The sequence below is a fragment of the Polypterus senegalus genome, chromosome 5 (genome assembly GCF_016835505.1).
Source record: "Polypterus senegalus isolate Bchr_013 chromosome 5, ASM1683550v1, whole genome shotgun sequence".
Classification (NCBI taxonomy): domain Eukaryota; kingdom Metazoa; phylum Chordata; class Cladistia; order Polypteriformes; family Polypteridae; genus Polypterus; species Polypterus senegalus.
The window spans coordinates 29916147-29936265 of NC_053158.1; the positions used below are offsets into that span (position 1 = coordinate 29916147).

The 20119-nt window shown below is 39.3% G+C and overlaps 1 protein-coding gene across 1 annotated transcript in view; it reads right to left on the minus strand.

Moving 5' to 3' along the window:
* Positions 1-7169, minus strand: part of LOC120530178 (peptidase inhibitor 15-like) — a 30904-nt gene extending 23735 nt beyond the window's left edge. Inside the window, exon 1 of the mRNA XM_039754417.1 lies at positions 6403-7169. Coding sequence (XP_039610351.1) covers positions 6403-6663 — 261 coding nt within the window. The 5' untranslated portion in view covers positions 6664-7169. The remainder of the gene's footprint in view (positions 1-6402) is intronic.
* Positions 7170-20119: the final 12950 nt, after the last annotated feature.

The window sequence follows — 20119 nt, forward strand, 5'->3', positions numbered from 1 at the left end:
GGTTGTGTGCACTGTAAATATTGAAGGGAATGATTAAACGTGAGTTGGGTGAAGAACTATCGGTGTCTGCCTGTCTGTGTCTGGACAATGCTCCACAATACATTATGTTATGTATAGTTAGTAAGAAAATGTCCTTGTGTACCGCCTGGTATCTTTTAAATTACCCTTCAAAAATGTATACCATGGATTTATAACAGAAATAATTTCCTAGAACCTTCTTAATTCAATTGGGTACAGAGGATCTAGACTGTTCTGCTGATCAAAAGTTTACAGTTGTTTGTATGGAAAAAAGACATACAGGTGTTGATTATTACAATAGCTTTATTAACTCAATAGCTTTAAGGAGAAGAAGACAACTAATATGAATAAATACTACAATAATTAATAAATAGTAATACAAGAATATACTATGTGTTTTGCATACTCATAACTGTAAACCCTGCAGTGGACTGGCGCCCTGCCCGGAATTTGTTCCTGCCTTGCTCCCTGTGTTAGCTGGGATTGGCTCCAGCAGATCCTGTGACCCTGTAAACCTGCTTTTGCACACCCCGATATATAGATAGATAGATGTGAGAGGCACTATATCATAGATAGATAGATTTCACAGTTTCGCAGAAGCTAAGGAACACAGAAATATTATAACAAATAACAAAAGCACCACCACCACCAACACAGACAAGTAGACCAAACCTCTGCCTTGGCAGGAGCAGACTCTGAGTGGAGCATCAGCCACTCCTGCACACACCCTCACACACTGGATCGCAGTTGAATCTAACACACACATTGTTGGGTCTGTAGGAGAAAAAATAGGAGTATCTGGAGTAAAACCCACACAACAATGACTAGACACAGAATTCACGATACTGGATTTGTGAGGAAGCAGCACTGACCACTGCACCATGATGCCACTCCCAAGGATTATATCCTTCCTTACTCCCTTATTTTGTCTGCTCTGGCTTTACTTTAAAAATTAATTTTCACAATCAGATTATTGTTGAACCACAGGGAATCACAAAGCAAGTCACAGTGTCCATCTTGTAAATAAGACCTACCACAAACCCTACTAGAACAAATCACCCTTCCTCTGAGAGGACATGATATTATCCAAAGGAAGACTAAGTCTATATATTCCTGGCACCCAGTGTTTATTACCTTTATATAATTTATCATCATAATATAGAGTAGGTCCTCCACCTAACAGGGAAAACTTGGGGGTTGGCAGCAGGATTGGCGCTTCAATCACCGCAAAAAAACCCTCACCCTGTTCCAGTGTGGTGCAGGGGCTTCACTCACTGCACTCGGGTCCCAATCTTGTCATGTGGTATGTGCGGAAACACGCTATCAGCGCAAGCTCCCAGACATAGTGGATAGCGCTTACTGTTAGAGGTCTAAAATGATTGGATAGAATTGCAGTATGAAGAGTAATCTTGTGAGGAAATGCTTCATAACGCCAAACCCTTCAATCATTTTCTAAATCTGTCTAATCCATTAGATGAGTATGGTGAGGTAAAAACCTCCTCTGGCAGCGTTGGCCACAATGGGGCCAACTGTGGACACAAATCTTATCAACACCAGTTTAGATGTGTCAAGTAAACTAACAAGTAGTGGTGAGTGAAACAGGCAAGTTTTGATCCACGTGGTTTCACAAAACTAACACTAAATTTTATTGAGCAGGCAATTTTGCAATTGTGAAACACCAAAACCACTAAAGATTTGGTTTTGGGTTTCATTTTTTTTTGTAGGTGTTAAACATGAAATACTGCTTCCTAAAGCCACATTCCCATTTCTCTGTTCACCTGTGCTCTTTTCTACAGCTGTATAAAGCATGTAATCCATGCCACACTGGTAAAATCAACTCTATTTATGTCTGTCATTCACATCAGCACCATACGTAGAGTGCAGTACATTTTTTTTAAAGTAGCATGCTGCACATTCTTCCATACAAATAAAACATCTAAACACACCATCATGCACATTACTGTGTTCTCTCCACAGGAAATCTAACCACACAGAAAGTCTCCTCTGCCAAGTGTCATTACCAAGCAACTGATGGAGATATGCACACTTCCCGTGATTTTTTGTTTGTTTGTTTGTTTTTTTGAACTAGAGATCTTTATTTAAATACTAGCTGTGTAAGCCTCTGATGTAAAAAGCCTGGGGTCCTAGAAACTGTTGAAATCATCAGAAAAAAAATGAAATGAGATGAGATGTCATACAATTGAAAGGAACTACTGTGTTCATCTCTCTGCTAGGAGGATTCATTTTGCCGACGTGCTTGCATCGCTTGTGCATTAGCGGCGGGAGGAAAAGTAAAAGGAATACTGTTATGCCGATGTAAGCGGCTAAGCAACTTTGTCCCTATTCTGAGGTTTCATTTTGCTGACATGCTCGCCTCGCTTGTGTTATTAGCAGCTAAGCGAGTTTTCTAATTCCTCAGAGGCGAAGCCCTTACCCCGACTCCACCCTTCACTTCTGGGCCGGACAGACACACACATTTCCACGTGTAGACATTTATATATAAGATTAAATGACAGGCAGGCACATTCAGAAATAATGCATGAAAACGCTTCCAGACAAATACCAAACACCTTTTTCTTTTTGTGTGAATGGCACGAGTGATGGTAAGAGTGAAACAACATTTATTTTATCTTTTTAATTTTTTTGAAAAACAAAACAAAGAGATTCTGCTGTATATTTAATTTTGCATTAATCACTATACTTTGTACTACTAACATATAGGGTGGTCCAGATCTAATTATACAATTTTCATCACGTTATAACTTATTAAGTTTATTACACAGAAAACCACCCGAAAAATCCGGGACCATCGAGAAGTGTGCGAACTGACGACATGAAAAATCGTATTTCCGCCGAACTGGAATCGTCGCCGCATAAATCAAAGTCATCCAGACGATCTGGATCTGCAGAATTAGACCTGGACCACCCTGCATGTGTCATAGGCAAGATACCTACACAGATTGGGAGAGAACATGCAAACCTCACACTGGTTCCTAGAGTCATTAATCATCAGCACTAGATGGGCGGAGTGGTGGCTCTGAGGGGTAGGGTTCAAATCCTGTGAATACCAGAAGCGACTCTACCCCGTTCGGCCCCTCAGCAAGGCCCTTAACCTGCAATTGCTTGTGCTGAGTATGACGTTAATCATCGTCCAGCCCTGTAAGTAGGTCCTCCAACTTACAGGGAAAATTTGGGGGTTGGAGGCAGGATTGGCACTCCAGCCGCCATAAAAATCCTCACACTGTTCAGTGTGCTGCTGAGGTGTCACCCGATGCACTCGGATCTCAAGCCAGTGCTGCAATATGCTGTTATCAGTGCATACTCCCAATGTGCCGCCCGATACTTCAACTCTCTATTGCAACTGGACTCTTCATTTCCACGAGATATCCCCTTATGTATTCCTAATGATTTGCAAACATATGTTCATTTCAGAAACAATAAATGTATGGTAAATCTCTAAACTCCACTTCTAAATAGTGATGCCTGCTAAACTGACATTTGCATAAGTTGGGGAGGGAAGTGTCTATCATTTGGTAACACCTCGCACACAGTAATAAAATGAGGTCTCTCCAAGCTGATATGTTGTATTTTGGGCATGTCAGACAGCTTCGCAATTTGAGACTTTTCCCTTAGTGGTACACACTTGATCAATTCCAAACTAAAAGCTTGCAGCTAATATGTTAATATGGACGAGAGTTTTTTCTACTTCTACTTCTACTTCATCCTACTTGGATGGACTGCTTCCCTGAGTTCTAGTCTCTCTGAAATGTTTTGGATCCTTTTCTTGCTGACTCCTGGTGGTCTTGGATTCCTCAAGCTGCAGTCCAGCTGTTGAAGGCAGAAGGGATTGTGAGATACTAAAATGACACCTAAACGGCACCCAATGGAATACTGCTGGCCACTGTTTATTTTTTTTTATATATGTTGCTTTGAAGACCTGGTAAAAGAATTCTAGGCTGCCGAATGTTAAAATCGTTACTGTATTTGCAAACTTTATTCTAAATATTGAAAAACTTTGTCATTTTCATTAATGTTAAAATCCATAAATACAAGCATTTAAAAAAAAAAAAATGTCATATTAATTCAGGAAGGTAAATGAATTTTACATTACGATTTTGAAAATTCACTAAACCCCTAAAATGTTTCAGTTATAAAATGAATCAGAATTCTACAAAACGTAGAGCTTTTTCAACAGATAATATCTTCAAACCACCTTAATCCTATTCAGGGATGTGGAGTCTATCGAGACAAATGTGTGACTACCTGGTGCTTTATTGTGACCAGTTGTAGTAATCCGCTGTAAATAATTAGGACATCATAATACAGTAGCGCAATAACCACTAAAAAGGACATTTCAAAAGCAGCCTTACAGCTCCCCCAATACAATGTTTACGTGTGTTTTTCTCATCAGGATTTCTAACACGACTTGTTATGGCGTTTCACTGGACATTAATCTTTGCAGCAATCTACCCAGTTAAAACTCAGTATACAGAACGGTGCTGGAGCCTTTAGTTCTTTTCCAAGAAGCATGAAATCCACACCACTGTTTATTTTGCTAGGATTTCAAGCTGCTCTTCGCTGATGAAGTTGTCTCTTTGCTTCCTCAGACTGCGATTTCCGATGCGCACCGTTGCGGCTCGTAGCCCACTGTGAAGTAGTCGCCAAGGGTGCTATTGCTGTTGTTATTATTGTTATAATTGCCTATATATCTGACATCTTTGCCCTGTCACAGTAAAGACTGCTTTGTTCCCGTTGCGAGTACCGCGAGTACGAGCGCCCGCCATGTGTCTCCCGTCAAGGTAGATAAGCGCACGCTCCCTGATTGGATGGGGAGTTCAAAGATTAGGCAGACACTGGGGCTCCTCTCACCGAACTGTGCCAGTCCGTGTGGGTTAGGCATTAAATAAGGTGGTCGCCTTTGCATATCACGCTAAGCAGGCGCAGCCCCCTTGGGAGAAGGCTCGGGACCGCCTTGGGAATTCCGAACAAGTACCAGATGGGAACAGGGAGGCCTCATCTGCGGGGCAGTGTGTTTACGTCTAAGGGGGCGTGTGACCATAAAATCAGCTTTTGAGGCTGCTGGAAATGCAGAGCACTTACTGTACCACCTTCAGATGATGTGTTGTCACCGTTATATAAATAATACATCAGTTTGTGTTATGAAGTACTTTAAACATTCAATTCAGAACATACACCAAGTCGAAAAGCACGATAAAATAAATTGACCAACAATAGTAGAAAGTGCACCAAAGCAGGAAATGGAAGAGAGCGAATCACCACCCTAGAAACATTTGTACTTCTAATGACATCGCTTTAATTCGAAAAGTACACATTTGAAATACTTATAAAAATAAGAGGTAATAATGTTAACAATTAATAATGCACGTTATATTGGATCTGCCGTCTCTATTCTTTCACAAACATTGTTGATATAACATTGGATACAAATATGTTCAATAAAATATAGCGCCTTACAACACTCGACCACTTGTAAACGCATATACACTGTGCACCGTCCGTCTGTAACGTATGTAGCTTTGTATAATAGAGCAACATACTAAAGTAATTTCTAATTGTTGTATTGTAAAGATATCCCATTTATGCAGTTGCAACTTCTAGTTTTGATAACCGGCATGGCACTTTTTATGTGCTTGCCTGCCAAGAAGTCGGGCATTCTCATAGATAGATAGATACATAGATATATAGACAGACGATACATTATACAAAACAGATATGGAATAATATAAATAGATTGACAGATTTTATTATTTCTGCCTCTTTCCAACCTCCAAATAGACACATATGGACAAACTTCAGATAGATACATTTTTCATTACCCAATGCAATTGATAGATAGATAGATAGATAAATAATTTTGTTCATTTAATGTGCAGATATGCCCCATAAGTGCATATGCATTTAACTACGGAAAGTATATACATGTACATTTAATAGAATACTTCATGAATCGTTTTAATGCAAGACATTGGATTTTCTATGGAACTTTAAAAAGTTAATGTAACATTACTCAAACCCAGTTAAACCAATTAAAGGTTTCCGGGTGGGAACGTGGGCATACATCGCAGAGGCACATTCACGCAGTGCCAATTGCAAATGGCCAGTTAATCTGTTGTAACCTGAACGTTTTTTGGGATGGAAACCTGTACACCCAAACACGGGGAGAACGTGCATACTCCAAACTGAGAATGATCAGCGCCGTATTTGGCTAGGACGTTGAGTCCTTAAGGAAGTAGTACTAACCTCTGCGCCACTGTGCCGTCTTATTTAAACAAAAATATGTTTCCATGCTGTACGTAAACCAAGAAACACCCCATTTTTGCCTCCGATGTCTATTTATTATATTAAGTGTTCTATTCAACTCACCATGTATTCCATGTTAGCAGCAGGTGGGAAGACTCGTCCTCTGACCTTGTTATGGTAATCTAGAATAGCAATCATATCGTTTTCGGAAATGTATCTCTTCCTTCGGGTTTTGGAGATGCTCCCAGAGTCCACGGCTGAAGCAGTCTCCTTGAAGCTACCAGCTGTCTCCAGCGAGTGGTCCGTGCTGTTCGTGACTGTCCATGCCCTGGCAGCGTAAACTGCAAAGCACAGCACCAGTGCTGGTAGAAATGACAGCGGCATATCTTGAAGAAGATGTGAGGTGCCCGCGCGGCTCAAACAAGAGGATCACCGCACAGAGAAGGATCACTGCGGAATGCGGGAGGCTACTTAATGTGCTTGGGCTCCTGAAACAAACGTTGTCCGGAGTCAGGAGGATGAGCTTAATTATCAAGTGAATTCAGAAAGCGCTGCCGCCTACTTCAGACGCGTATGTGTATTAAGAACGCATTAGCACACACGATAAGGTGCTAAACAGTAAAGGGAATTTCTTTAGTGGTCCGACTAGAGCAGAGTCAGTTGAATAAAATGTAACAATTTAATAAAGCGACTTCAGTGACTGTTCTTTAATCTTGTCTGGAGTCACCAATTAACCTAACCAGCCTAGCAGCTCTGCTTGTCGCTGTCCACTAGACGTTTCAGATGAGCAGGATACCTGATAAAAAGCAGGCGCACGCTGCCTTCTTTTATTCAGAGCGGCAACTGGACGACTTGAAAGGTTTCACCGGTAAGAACTGCGCCGCTTCTCACCGAGCCAATAGGCGAAGTGAGGCTAGCGGCGTGCCGGCTGCGGCTTTATATAGCGTGGCTGCTGCGCTGTCTTTCTGGGCTGTCACTTGATGCCTCGATTTCATATAAAGGAGATCTTCACCTTGAGAAGGCTTTTTTTCATGACCTCTTTGTATTATTCGAATCAGAAAATAAAAATAATAAAACTTCGTGTTCACCCCCGTCATTTCTTTTTCATCACACTCTAGTAGCTTCCCCTAAAATAGTAGAAATGAATCCAACATGTAAAATATTGTAGCTTGTGCAACATTTGTACCGTGTATTCCACTATAATATTCTTTTGTATGTAAAATAACTACGCCACAAAAAAAATCAAATTTGAACTTTTTTATTCATACAGCCACCCATGCGTTTTCTGCTCTCGTGCGCCACTCCAGCGCGGGGCACATTCACCCAGAAAGCCACACTTTTTCCAATTTAGAAACCTCCATTAGTCAAAAATTCATGCAGCTTGGCAGGAAACCATATAGACCACCGGGGAAAGTTAAGGGGACACGGGAAAATTTCACTGAGACAGCGATCCACTTCTATAGATAATATAAATCTATTCATTTCCTAACCAGCTAATCCAGTTTTGGGTAATCAGGGTACATACTGTCCAATCAGAGTGAACACAACCCTGAACGGGTCAACCCCCAGAACCACCTACCAGAACTTTCTAGAGACACCAGCTAACCTAACAGGTATGACCTTGAGATGGGCTGGTGTTACCACAGGGTTGAGTCCTACCTTGAACCTGATCCTGGATCAGACTTCATTCTTTTTACAATGCTGTTTCAATCAAATATACCTTTGGTTTATTAATCAATTAGTAAACATTTTCCAATAACTGGTGTTTTTCAAAGTCGCCCGTCTCCTTTTTTCAAAAAGACTTGAATCACTTCAGTTCTTGAGGAAAACCGTTTCTGCAGGTCTTCATGCCAACCAACGTCTGCTTTTAATTAGACAGCTACCTTCATTAAACAAGCTGTTACTTCCTGCCTTCTATGTTTTGGTATCAATCCAGAAATTATAATTAGATTTTGTTAGGTTTTATTGGAATGTAGCACACACATACATGTACTGTATGCCACATGGGTATGATTTAGCGTCTTTCTACATTGTAACAAAAGGAACTCTCGTTTAAAGAAGTGCTACTTTATTGTATATAGTTGTGTAAACAGTTATGAGGACGTTCACCTCAAAGCACTGCCATTCCCCTATGTATTTACAACGAAAAAGCTGTGTCACATTACATGACTTTTCCAGCAGTTTTCAGAAGAGAGACTCGTCTGCCTGATGTGCCATGGTTTACATAACATGATAAATTTGAAAAAGAAAAAAAAGGGCAAAGATTAAGGCTAAACTCCCACACATGGGTGCTGTCTCTGTCAGTCAGCACGTTATTAGCCGTCAGAAAAAGCAACGCACCACCATACTTTGAAAATGTAAAACTATGCTGCAAAGTCCTTATGCAGTCTGAAATTTCTAATTGTGTGATCTGACATACTCAGGTGGCAAGATCAGCAACTGCCCTCATCAAGTTTGATGTCCCCTCTGACTAGAAGTCATGGGCATGTGAGAAACGCAGAACATCTAAGTGTTGGTGGGCAACTCAATGTTATTTAATATAACAAAAGAATTGAGATTCGAATTTCCATACAACCCCTATTGCCTAGTGAAACTCATATTACTTACATTCAGAACAGGAAGTGTGCACGCTCTCTATCTTTGCTTTAAAGATTTCCATCACCATCATCATTTTCTCATGTTTTGATTATTTAAAGCCATTTTTCACTATTACTAGTAACATATAGTGAACCTCAAAAGTCTACCTCATGGGTGTCAGGTTAAATGTTGTTACTGAAAAGAGTTTGAATGGGACATTAGGAATAAACCAATTTGCCTTACACTCTTTAAAATAAAAGTGCCAAAGTGGCTCTTCTGAGCAATGCCATAGTTTGCGCCACCATGAAAATGATTCATATGTAATCCAATGGGGAACCATTTTTGGTTTACAAATGACCCATCCACATGAAGGTTCCAGATAACATTTATTTATTTAGATCCAAAACAAGCTCCATATAGTAAATAACCAAGAACAGATAGTAGCACATTTGTGAAATTCCAATGGCTCTTGCTTTTAAAAGCACTCTTTCTACACACAGTAACACATGCAGATTTTCTTAATCTGTTAGCGTCCTGTTAGGTAGCCTACAAAACATTAAACATTTCAGGTTTTTTCTACGTATTAGAAAGTTTTTCAAAGCACAAAGGACCAACTTCATATGCAATGAACATTTCCCAGAATGTAATGATGCTTGAGCAAGTCATAGTTGTACGAGAAACTACATAATCCAGTAAAGAACCATAAAATGCCATTAAACAACCAGTAACTTTAAGAGTTTAGAATGGATGTTAACCCTCCAGGGGACTGATGAAGTCATGTCCATCAGAGACAGTCTATTAGCTCTGCCTCTTCTGCTTCCACTCCAGTATAAATACACCCTACAGACAGAACGAGGTCATCATTCACAACTGGACCTTCATGAGAGACATCTTCAATGAGGGCTCCCTACTCTACCAGCATTGTTAAGTACTTTACCACATTTTTAAAAATTTTTCTTTGATTTTCATCACTGGGATATTAAACTGGGTTTACAAGCTGGTGCCCAACTCTTTTATTATACAGTGGCGTAATCAGCAGGATTTCAATGGAGAGATGACAGACTTGGTGGACCTCGCAGCCTTTGCACATTCGCTGGCTGAACAAGTCACGTAACTATGAGTACAAGTGGTAAACCAACAATCAAGCCTGGTGGAAGCGGAGGCAGCTATTTAAAGAGTGTGATCATTCAGACCCTAGTAGATGTTTGTGTTACTTCACAGGTCAGACAATATTGAAGCCTACTTATTAATATTCAATAGAACAGCAAAATGGCAAAACTGACCTAAAGCCATAATTCGGACAATCTGGCAATTAATAATTAGGACCTAGTAAAGAACGAGATCCTGGGCCTCTATGCAGTTTCTCCAGACATATGAGCCCCAAAATGCTGGGAGTGGCAATTTGACACCTGTTGTACAAGCTTTCGATCCGTGGGAAAACTAACCTAATGGCTACAACCGGACAAGAACAGCTTAGAACATATTGTTGAAATCACTGCCTGTGGATTTCTTTGAAATGGTGTTCCTGAGTCTCATGCCAGGCTATTAAGAAGGCAGACCTGGAAGGACATTGAGTCATCAAGTGACATCGAACTACAGTGGAAGGTAAACCCACAGACAAAAGAAAGAGGACCAAATCTCACCAACAGCATCCTAGGGTCTAGCCCTATCATACTCATACCAAAGCCCGATGGAAGCTGGTGTTTTCTCAAGAACGTACACAGTTATGACCAGGTTTCTCATTTTGACATTTACCCGATGCCTCTGGTAGATGATTTCATTGAGAGATTAGAAAATACGCATTTTCTCATAATGTTAGAAATGACCAAGGACTATAGGTAAGTCCCTCTAGCCCCTGAGGCTAAAGAAAAAATTTAAAATAGCACCCATAGTGGCCACTGGCAATACCGTGTTTTACCCTTTGGGCTACATGAGGTGCCCTGTAACTTTCCAGCATCTATCCTTCCAACATCTCTAGAGGCCATAGAGATTTTTGTATGTTAGCCTGTATGCTTGTGGACAGAAAGAAAGAGGAAGACCCCCTCACTGAAGCGCTTTAACTAGTGAGGAAAGCACTATATACTTATATATAATGAATTAACTTTTTTATTATTATCATTATTATTATTATTAGTTGACACCATGTTGTTCATATATCATCATGTTTTTGTTCACATTCTCATGAGGTCAAGAATTAGTGACATCACCAACTTTCTGGTATAAATATGGCAGCCCTTGATGGATAAAAAAATATTTTTTTCCCCAAGGAGCCAATCAATTGATTTTTGTTGTTCTAGTTTTTACCTTTCATCAGTATTTTGACTTACAATTTTGTTTTGCTCTTTTGTTCCTGAAATTCCAGAAGACCTGAGAAAGAAAGTTACTGAAATATATCAGCACAAAAGGATGGCAATACAATCCATAAAACCCTAAGACTCCAGCAAAGCTTCTCCGAATGCAGAAACCTCGGAACATTGGTAAACCTTTCCAGAAGTGGCTAGTCTAGTAGAATTCCCCCAAGAGCACATAGCACACTCATCTAGGAAGTCACAGACACATCCAGACTAACATCTAAGGAACTGCAGCCTTTTTTCAGCTCAGTTAACATCAGTGTTCATTACTCCACCATTATAAAGACACTGGGATCTATGAGAGAGTTGTAAGGAGAAATCCACTGCTAAACAAGATGACCACAAAGAATTGTCTAACATTTGCCAAAAAAACAACATCTTGATTATCCTCAAAGGTTTTGGAATAATGTTCTGTGAATGGATGTGTCAAAAGTTGGGCTTTTAGAAAGACATGGGTCCTGTTAAATCTTTTATAAAGCTAACATAGTTTTAAGAACACCATGCCCACAACCAAACATGGTGGTGGTAGTGTGCTGGTGTGAAGACACTTTGCTACTTCAGGCCCTGGGCAACTTTGTATAATTGTGGGCAGCATGAATTCTGCTCTCTACCAGGAAGTACTAAACGAAAATGTCTGGTCTCCAGTCTGTGATCTAAAACTCAAGTGGAATTGGCTTACGCAGCATGAAAAAGATCCAAAGCACAAAAGCAAATTGAACTCTCAATGGCTGAACAAAATAAATAAATAATAAGGTTTTGGAGTGACCTGCTCAAAGTCCTGACCTTAAACCCACTGAGGACCTTAAATGGGCAGTTCATAGCTGAAATCCCCCAGTGTGACTGAATTAAAAGAATTCTGTAAGAAGAGTGGGCCAAAACGTCTCCACTGTGATGCCAAACACTGAAGCATTTGATAGTAACTGTTGCTACTGAAGATGGCATAATTAGGTTTAAGGGGGCAGTTAATTTTTCACATTGGTGATATAAGTGTTTTCCTTCAATAAATCAAATGATCATTTAAAAACTGTATATTGTGTTTACTCAGGTGTCTTTTGTATCATACTAAATTTGTTTGAAGTAAGCACAGCTTGGGTTTGCATCCAGGGTCATCCCTGTGTGGTAGCACTTTGAATACTGAGTAAAGCGCTAATAATGAATTATTATTATTATTAAGTGTTATAAATAAAAAAAAATAATAAATAAATAAATATAAATAAAAACAGAGGAAATCATGAAGTAGGAAAATACTGTTTCACAGCACTATTCAAAATATTAGTAATAATTACCAGTCATAACGAGGGGATCAGTTGATATGCACATCTGTTGGGCTCTGTCACAATTTCATTCCATCACTTATAAACAAACTGAAATTCAGGAAGGGACCATCTCCATCTGATACCCTTGTCTTCTGGTCCCAAGATCCAATGAACCATATTTTAAAGTTGACCAACACTATTGTTGTACCACACAAATTAAAATATCTATTTGAACAAAAGTTTCATCTCCATATGCTTCACAATCCCTAGAGACTGTCGGTAAAATCACAATATGATTTGTATTCTTCTTCATGCGTCTTTTCTGCTCTCACAATCTGCTCCCACAATTTGGGTTCAACTTGCCTTGCCAGTGCAAATCCTGTTCAAGCAGCCACCCTCTGCCACTATATGCCACTTATGGGAGACAAGTAAACTTGGGGATGATGGAGTGCATGTAGCTACAGTATCTGTGGACAAGTTACCTCCGTGATAACAGTAAAGGGGTTAAAGACGACTCGGTCCGTCAGTCCAGTGGCTGCAAAGTTTCCTTGAAGAACAAATTTTGATTTGATATACTTTGTTAATCCACGAGGGGAAATTGTTTTTTAGCATTACCTTTGGAGGTCAGAGTGCAGGGTAAAGCAACCCTGGAGCAATTTTCAGGTTAAGTGTCTTGCTGAAGAGCTCAACAGGGAAGGATCCCTTCTGGCAATATAGTAGAACAATCTAGATGAAGACAGACCTTTCAGCCCAACAAAGCTCGCCAGTCCAATCCACTTAATTCTTCCAAAATAACATCAAGTCTAGTTTTGAAAGTCCCTAAAGTCCTACTGTCTACCACAGTGCTTGATAACTTATACCAAGTGTCCGTTCCTAATTTTTGTGTGAAATGTACACTTAACAAGTTTCCAACTGTGTTCCCTTGTTCTTGATGAACTAATTTTTAAATGACAGTCTCGATCCACTGGACTAATTCCTTTCATAATTTTAAACACTTCAATGATGTCTCATCTTACTCTTCTTTTCCTTAAACTGAAAAGGAACAGCTCTTTCAATCTTTCTTTCTAATTCATCTTCTGTAGCCCTGGAATCAGCATAGTCACTTTTTTCTGGACGTTTTCTAGCGCTGCTATGTCCTGTTTGCAGCCTGGAGACCAAAACTCAGGACTCAAGATGAGGCTTCCTCATTGTGTTTTAAAGCTTCACCATAACCTACTTGGACTTGTACTCTACACATCAGGGCGCTTTAAAACCTAACATTCTCTTAGCCTTCTTAATGGCTTCTGAACACTATTTAGCAGTTGATAGTGTCAAGTCCACTTCTTTTTCTTTTGGCATCCCCTGTTAGGGGTCGCCACTGTGTATCATCTTTCTCCATATCTTCCTGTCCTCTGCATCTTGCTCTGTCATATCCATTACCTGCATGTCCTCTCTCACTACATTCATAAACTTCCTCTTAGGCCTTCATGTTTTCCTCTTGCCTGACAGCTCCATCCCTACTATCTTTCTCCCAATATACCCATCATCTCTCCTCTGCACATGTCCAGACTAACACAAACTCATCTCTCTGGCTTAGTCTCTAAACTGTCCAACCTGAGCTGACTCATTCCTAATCCTGTCAATCCTCATCACACCCAATGCAAATCTTAAAATCTTTACCTCTGTCTCCTCCAGCACTGTCACCTTTCTTTTTGTCACTGCCACCTCCTCCAATCCATATAACATAGCTGGTCTCACTGCTGTTTTGTAGACCTTCCCTTTCACTCTGTCACAAATCACTCCTGACACTCTTCTGCACCCATTCCACCCTGCCTGCACTCTCTTCTTCATCTCTCTTCCTTACTCCCTGTTACTCTGTACTGTTGATTCCAAGTATTTAAACTCATCCACCTTCTCCAACTCTACTCCTTGAATCCTCACCATTCCACTGGCCTCCCTCTCATTTACACACATGTATTCTGTTTTGTTCCTACTGAACTTCATTACTCTCCTCTCTAGAGCATATCTCCATCTTTCCAGGGTCTCCTCCACCTGCTCCCTACTCTCGCTACAGATCACAATGTTATCCGCAAACATAGTCAATGAGGAATCCTGTCAAATCTCACCTGTCAAGCTGTCCATCAACATTGCAAATAAGAAAGGGCTTAGATCTGATCCCTGCTGTAATCCCACCTCACCTGTAAATGCATCTGTCACTCCTACCACAGACCTCACCAATGTCACACTTAGCTTGTATATATCCTGTACCACTCTTACATACTTCTCTGCTTCTCCCAACGTCCCCATATAATACAACAACTCCTCTCTAGACATCCTCTCCTATGCTTTCTCTAGGTCTACAAAGGCATAATGCAACTCCTTATGGTCTTTTCTATACTACTCCATCAACACCCTCAGAGGAAACGTTGTATCTGTGGTGCTCTTTCCTGGCATGGAACCATACTGCTGCTCACTAATCATCACCACCCTTCTTAACCTAGCTTCCATCACTGGTTCCCATAACTCCATGCTATGGCTGATCAATTTTATCCCTCCATAGTTACTACAGCTCTGCACATCACCCTTATTCTTAAAAATCGGTACCAGTAAACTTCTTCTCCACTTCTTACACTGGTTACCTGTGTCATTCAGGACTGACTTTAAAATTCTGCTTATGGTTTATAAAGCCTTAAATAATCTCACCCCATCTTATATATCAGAATGTCTGACACCTTATATTCCAAATCGTAACCTTAGATCCTCAAATGAGTGTCTCCTTAGAATTCCAAGAGCAAAACTTAAAAGAAGTGGTGAGGTGGCCTTCTGCTGCTATGCACCTTAAATCTGGAATAGCCTGCCAGGCTAATACAGTGGAGCACTTTAGAAAACTGCTGAAAACACATTATTTTAACATGGCCTTCTCATAACCTCACTGTAATTTAATCCTGATACTCTGTATATTCAATTCATTATAATAACTATTCATGGTGGCTCTAAAAACTGTACTAACCCCTACTCTCTCTTCTGTTTCTTTTTCTGGCTTGTGCCATCACCATCTACTCAAAGCACCGTGATGTTCCAACAGTCAGAAGTCTGCATGACCATCATCATCAAGAGCATCCGTGAGAACCCTAAATACAAAGAGGACTGTTTCATTTATGTTAGGTAGAATGCCCAGAGGGGACTGGGCAGTCTCGTGGCCTGGAATCCCTGCAGATTTTATTTTTTTTCTCCAGCCGTCTGGAGTTGTTTTTTGTTTTTTCTGTCCTCCCTGGCCATCGGACCTTACTCTTTTTCTACGTTAACTAATGTTGTCTTATTTTAATTTCTTATTTTGTCTTTTATTTTTCTTCATTATGTAAAGCACTTTGACCTACTTTTTTGTATGAAAATGTGCTATATAAATAAATGTTGTTTTTGTTGTTGTTCTCGGGCATCCTCTCACTTTCCAAGTTTGCATTAAACAATCTGGCTAAAAATTCCACTGCCATCTCTCCAAAACATCTCCATGCATGGTATCTGGATCAACAGCTTTCCCATTCTTCATCCACTACCACTCCTAAATCCTTCTCATAAGGCATACTATCGATTTTCAGACCTCCCATCATGAATTGAAACCTAACATATTCTCCTACATGTAATACTTTACAGTTACTGACACTAAATTTAATCTGCCACAAACCTGCATGCTGTCCAAGTCCCTCTGTAATGATTTAACGGATTCCAGATTATCTACCACTCCACCTAGCTTGACATCATCTGCATACTTGTTACTTATATTCATATCTAAATCATTTATGTATATGAAAAATGACAGTAGCCCCAGCACTGACCCCTGTGGAACACCACTTTTAACATCAGTCAATTCTGATGAAGTTCCTCGCACTATCACACTCTGCTTCCTGGATCTGAGCCAATTTTTCACCCCTCCATAAACATCACCCTGAAGTCCCACTTCTTTTAATTTGATACCCAACCTCTCATGTGGCACCTTATCAAATGCTTTCTGAAAGTCCATATAAATAATATCATAAGCTCAACTTTGATCATATACTTTTGTTGTTTCCTCATAGATTTTAAGCATATTAAAACATGACCTTCCTCTTCTGAATCCATGCTGACTGTTCTTGCCATGTGTTGCTCAATCTTATCCTTAATAATTCCTTCAATTAATTTACCTGTGATTCATGTTACGCTTACTGGTCTATAGGTGTTTAGATCTGCCTGGTCACACTTTTTATATAATGGGATAATATTTTAAAGTCATTCAGAATTTCCCCAGTGCACAGAGACTTCCTAAAAAGTGTGTCAAGGGTTTATACTGTATCTGTACTTGCTAACCTATTTAAGAATTTGAGAGTAAATATTATCTGGTCCTCGAGATTTGTTTTATTTCAGCATATTTAATCTGAGCAGTACTTCTCCTTCTAAAAGTTATAAATCCTTCAGTACTCCTTAGTAGTCCCTGTTATCGCTTGGAGGTTATCTAATTCCTCACTTGTGAAGATCTCAGAAAAATGTGAGTTTAGAGAATTCAGTGATGGGATTTGAACCAGCGACCTTCCAGATATCAGCACAAATCCCTAGCCACTAAGCCTCCACTCTGCCTAATAATTGTTTATAAAGATATTTTAATTAATTTTAATTAATTTTATGAGCCGTTAGCTACAGCCCTGGTTACCCATGGACAAACTGTAGTTTCAGCATTTCATCATTCTGTCATTTTCTTTTTGTTTGTTCCTGTCATTGTTAGTTGGCATAATTAGGATACAATTAGAGGAAGGTACTCCCCAGAAAACAGGTATTAATAAGACAAAACAGAGTTAAGAATTTAAAGTTATGGCAAATAATACAAATATTTGTAAATATTTTCTAAGTGTAAACCTCACCTTACTGTGCATTTATGATTTCAAAATAGGACTAAAAGAACAGCTATTTAAAAATTGGAGGTAAAGTGACTTTAAAGTGCTGATTATGAAACCAGTTGGAGCAAAAACCTAAAGCCACAGTGAGCCCCCAGAATTGAATTTGAGAAGCTATGATGTAAGTGACAGACTAACAAAATAAGAACTGCAGTGTGACTCGGATCATGTAATATTGTGTGAAGATGTACACTAAAGACTAATTGAAATTGTGATGTAATGTCTTGTTTCAGCTCTGTACTGTTTAGTATCCTGTCAAGATTAACTGTCTTCATTTTTTTAAGCACTTCAATGGGATTTTTATTTTTTTGTTTTGCACAGATCATCCAGATGACGCACGTTTGTATGACTAAAGGGTCAACTCAAAGCACATGCACTTCTTACAGCTGTACATTCAAGTTCAAGACCCGGGAAAGTGGGTTTTACATAAACTCTGTGGATATTATCTTTACATTATCTTGAGAAAATATTTAGATTACTTTAATGCTCAAAAGGATGTTGATTGACTTTCTAATTAGTCACATCTAAAAAAAGTATGCCATGTGAGCAAAGAAGAATCAAGATAAAGAAGATGCCGTTTCACCCAATGTTTCATTATAGTGCAGGCTACACTTGTTTTGAATTTGGCTCCAGAAGGCCTTACTCCAACTCGAAGGCGTCTTTGCCAAGTAAAGAGCAGCTTCAGCAGGTTGTAATTTTCTTTGGCAGCAAGATAACAAATTAGGGCATAATGACGCAGGAACAAATCTTTCCGAAAATCACTTCAGAGTTTATATGACAGCAGAGAAGTTGGAGAGCTGTCTTAAGTTAGCAGACGCTATTTTCTTGGAGTGATACTGCCAAGTGAAGTCTGTTTAATATGGTTTTCAAGACTGTACTATTGGAATGCAAATTTAAAAATCCAGCATATTTTGAATTCATATCCTAAGCAGAATATAATAAACATCTACCTAAATTGTTGAAAAAGATTACCCTGGTACTGAAATGCTATAGATGGCAATAAATTGTTATTATTTTGCGTGCTATGCAGGACAACTTACAGAGACTTGTGGAGATGAAATGACCCCCTCAGTCTTGATTACTTTTATTTATTCAGTTGATATGTGATTCTTTAAAATCAGAGAATTAGATGGTGGTCAATTACTAAAAATTACACAGACTGCAGCTTTATAATCTTTCAGTTTTTTTCCTCAATCATGCAGAACCACTACTTCTATTACTACTACTAGATAGATAGATAGATAGATAGATAGATAGATAGATAGATAGATAGATAGATAGATAGATAGATAGATAGATAGATAGATAGATAGATAGATAGATAGATAGAACTTTGTTTGTCTCCAGGAACGAAATTTGGCTTTTTTATAGAAGCTCTTCAAATAAATGTGTACATAAATAGGTAGATAAGTAAATAAATATGAGGGGGGACCTAAAAATAACCGGAAATATTTTTAAAACGTGTTTAATTTAATTTTCTGTACAAACTACAATTAGTCTCCTTCAAAGTACTCTCCATTGCTGGAAATACACTTACCTAACCGTTTGTTCCATTGTTCAAAACATTTTTTAAATTTGTCTAATGTAATGCCCATTAATGCTCTGGTCGTTTCTTGTTTTACCTCTTCGACGTCAGCAAAACGCCTTCCTTTCAAGTCTTTTTTCATCCGAGGGAACAAAAAGAAATCACACGGAGCTAAATCCGGTGAGTAGGGTGGGTGGTTCAGGGTTGTCATATCGTTTCAATAACAATAGTTTCTGCAACACTTTTTTCAAGAAAAAAACAAAATTTCACTGCCGCACGTTGCTCACGATAATCGGCCATCATAAAAAAACGACGCTTGCACAAAACTACTTTTACAAAATTCACTGAACACAAGCACAACCTTCCAGACTGATGGCACTTGGCAGACTGACTTGTGAGGAGTGTAACTAGATCGCCCTAGCGGCCCAACCATGTACTACAAGTACCAACCTAACAACAACAAAATTCCGGTTATTTTTGGGTCCCCCCTTGTATATATACACACACACTTTGATCTAAACACACACCAGAATGACTAAAAAAAGGAAAATTTAAAAAAGAATGTAAAGAAAACTTCTGACTTGGCAGTCAGAGTCTCATTGATACATCATGCAGGCGTACTGCTGTTGGCATAAAGGTGCCCCGTCATGTTTCTTGACACACTTCTGTAAAATGACTTGAAGTCCTTAGTGTTGGTGTGTCAGAGAGAGGATGTGCAGCATTGTTCATAATGGCACATATTTGCATATAATTGCTACGACCTCTAGGGGGTCCAGAGTGTGTCTCATAACTGAACCTGCCCTTTTAATTAGCTTGTTGATTCAGTGGGCCTCTCTTGAAGTGATGTTACCAGCCCAGCACATCACAGTGTAGTAAATTGCACTGGCCATCACAGAGTCATAGAAGATGTGAAGGATTCACTTCCCATATTAAATGATCGCAGTCTCTTAAGGAAAAAGAGCCTGCTCTGCCCTTTCTTATATATACTCAGCAAAAAAAGAAACGTCCCTTTTTCAGGACTGTGTATTTCAACAATATTGTTTTAAAAATCCAAATAACTTTACAGATCTTCATTGTAAAGGGTTTAAACAATGTTGTCCATGCATGTTCAAATAACCATAATCGATTAATTAACATGCACCTGTGGAATGGTCGTTAAGACCTTAACAGCTTACAAAAAGTAGGAATTTAAGGTCACAGTTCTAAAAACGCAGGACACTAAAGAGACTT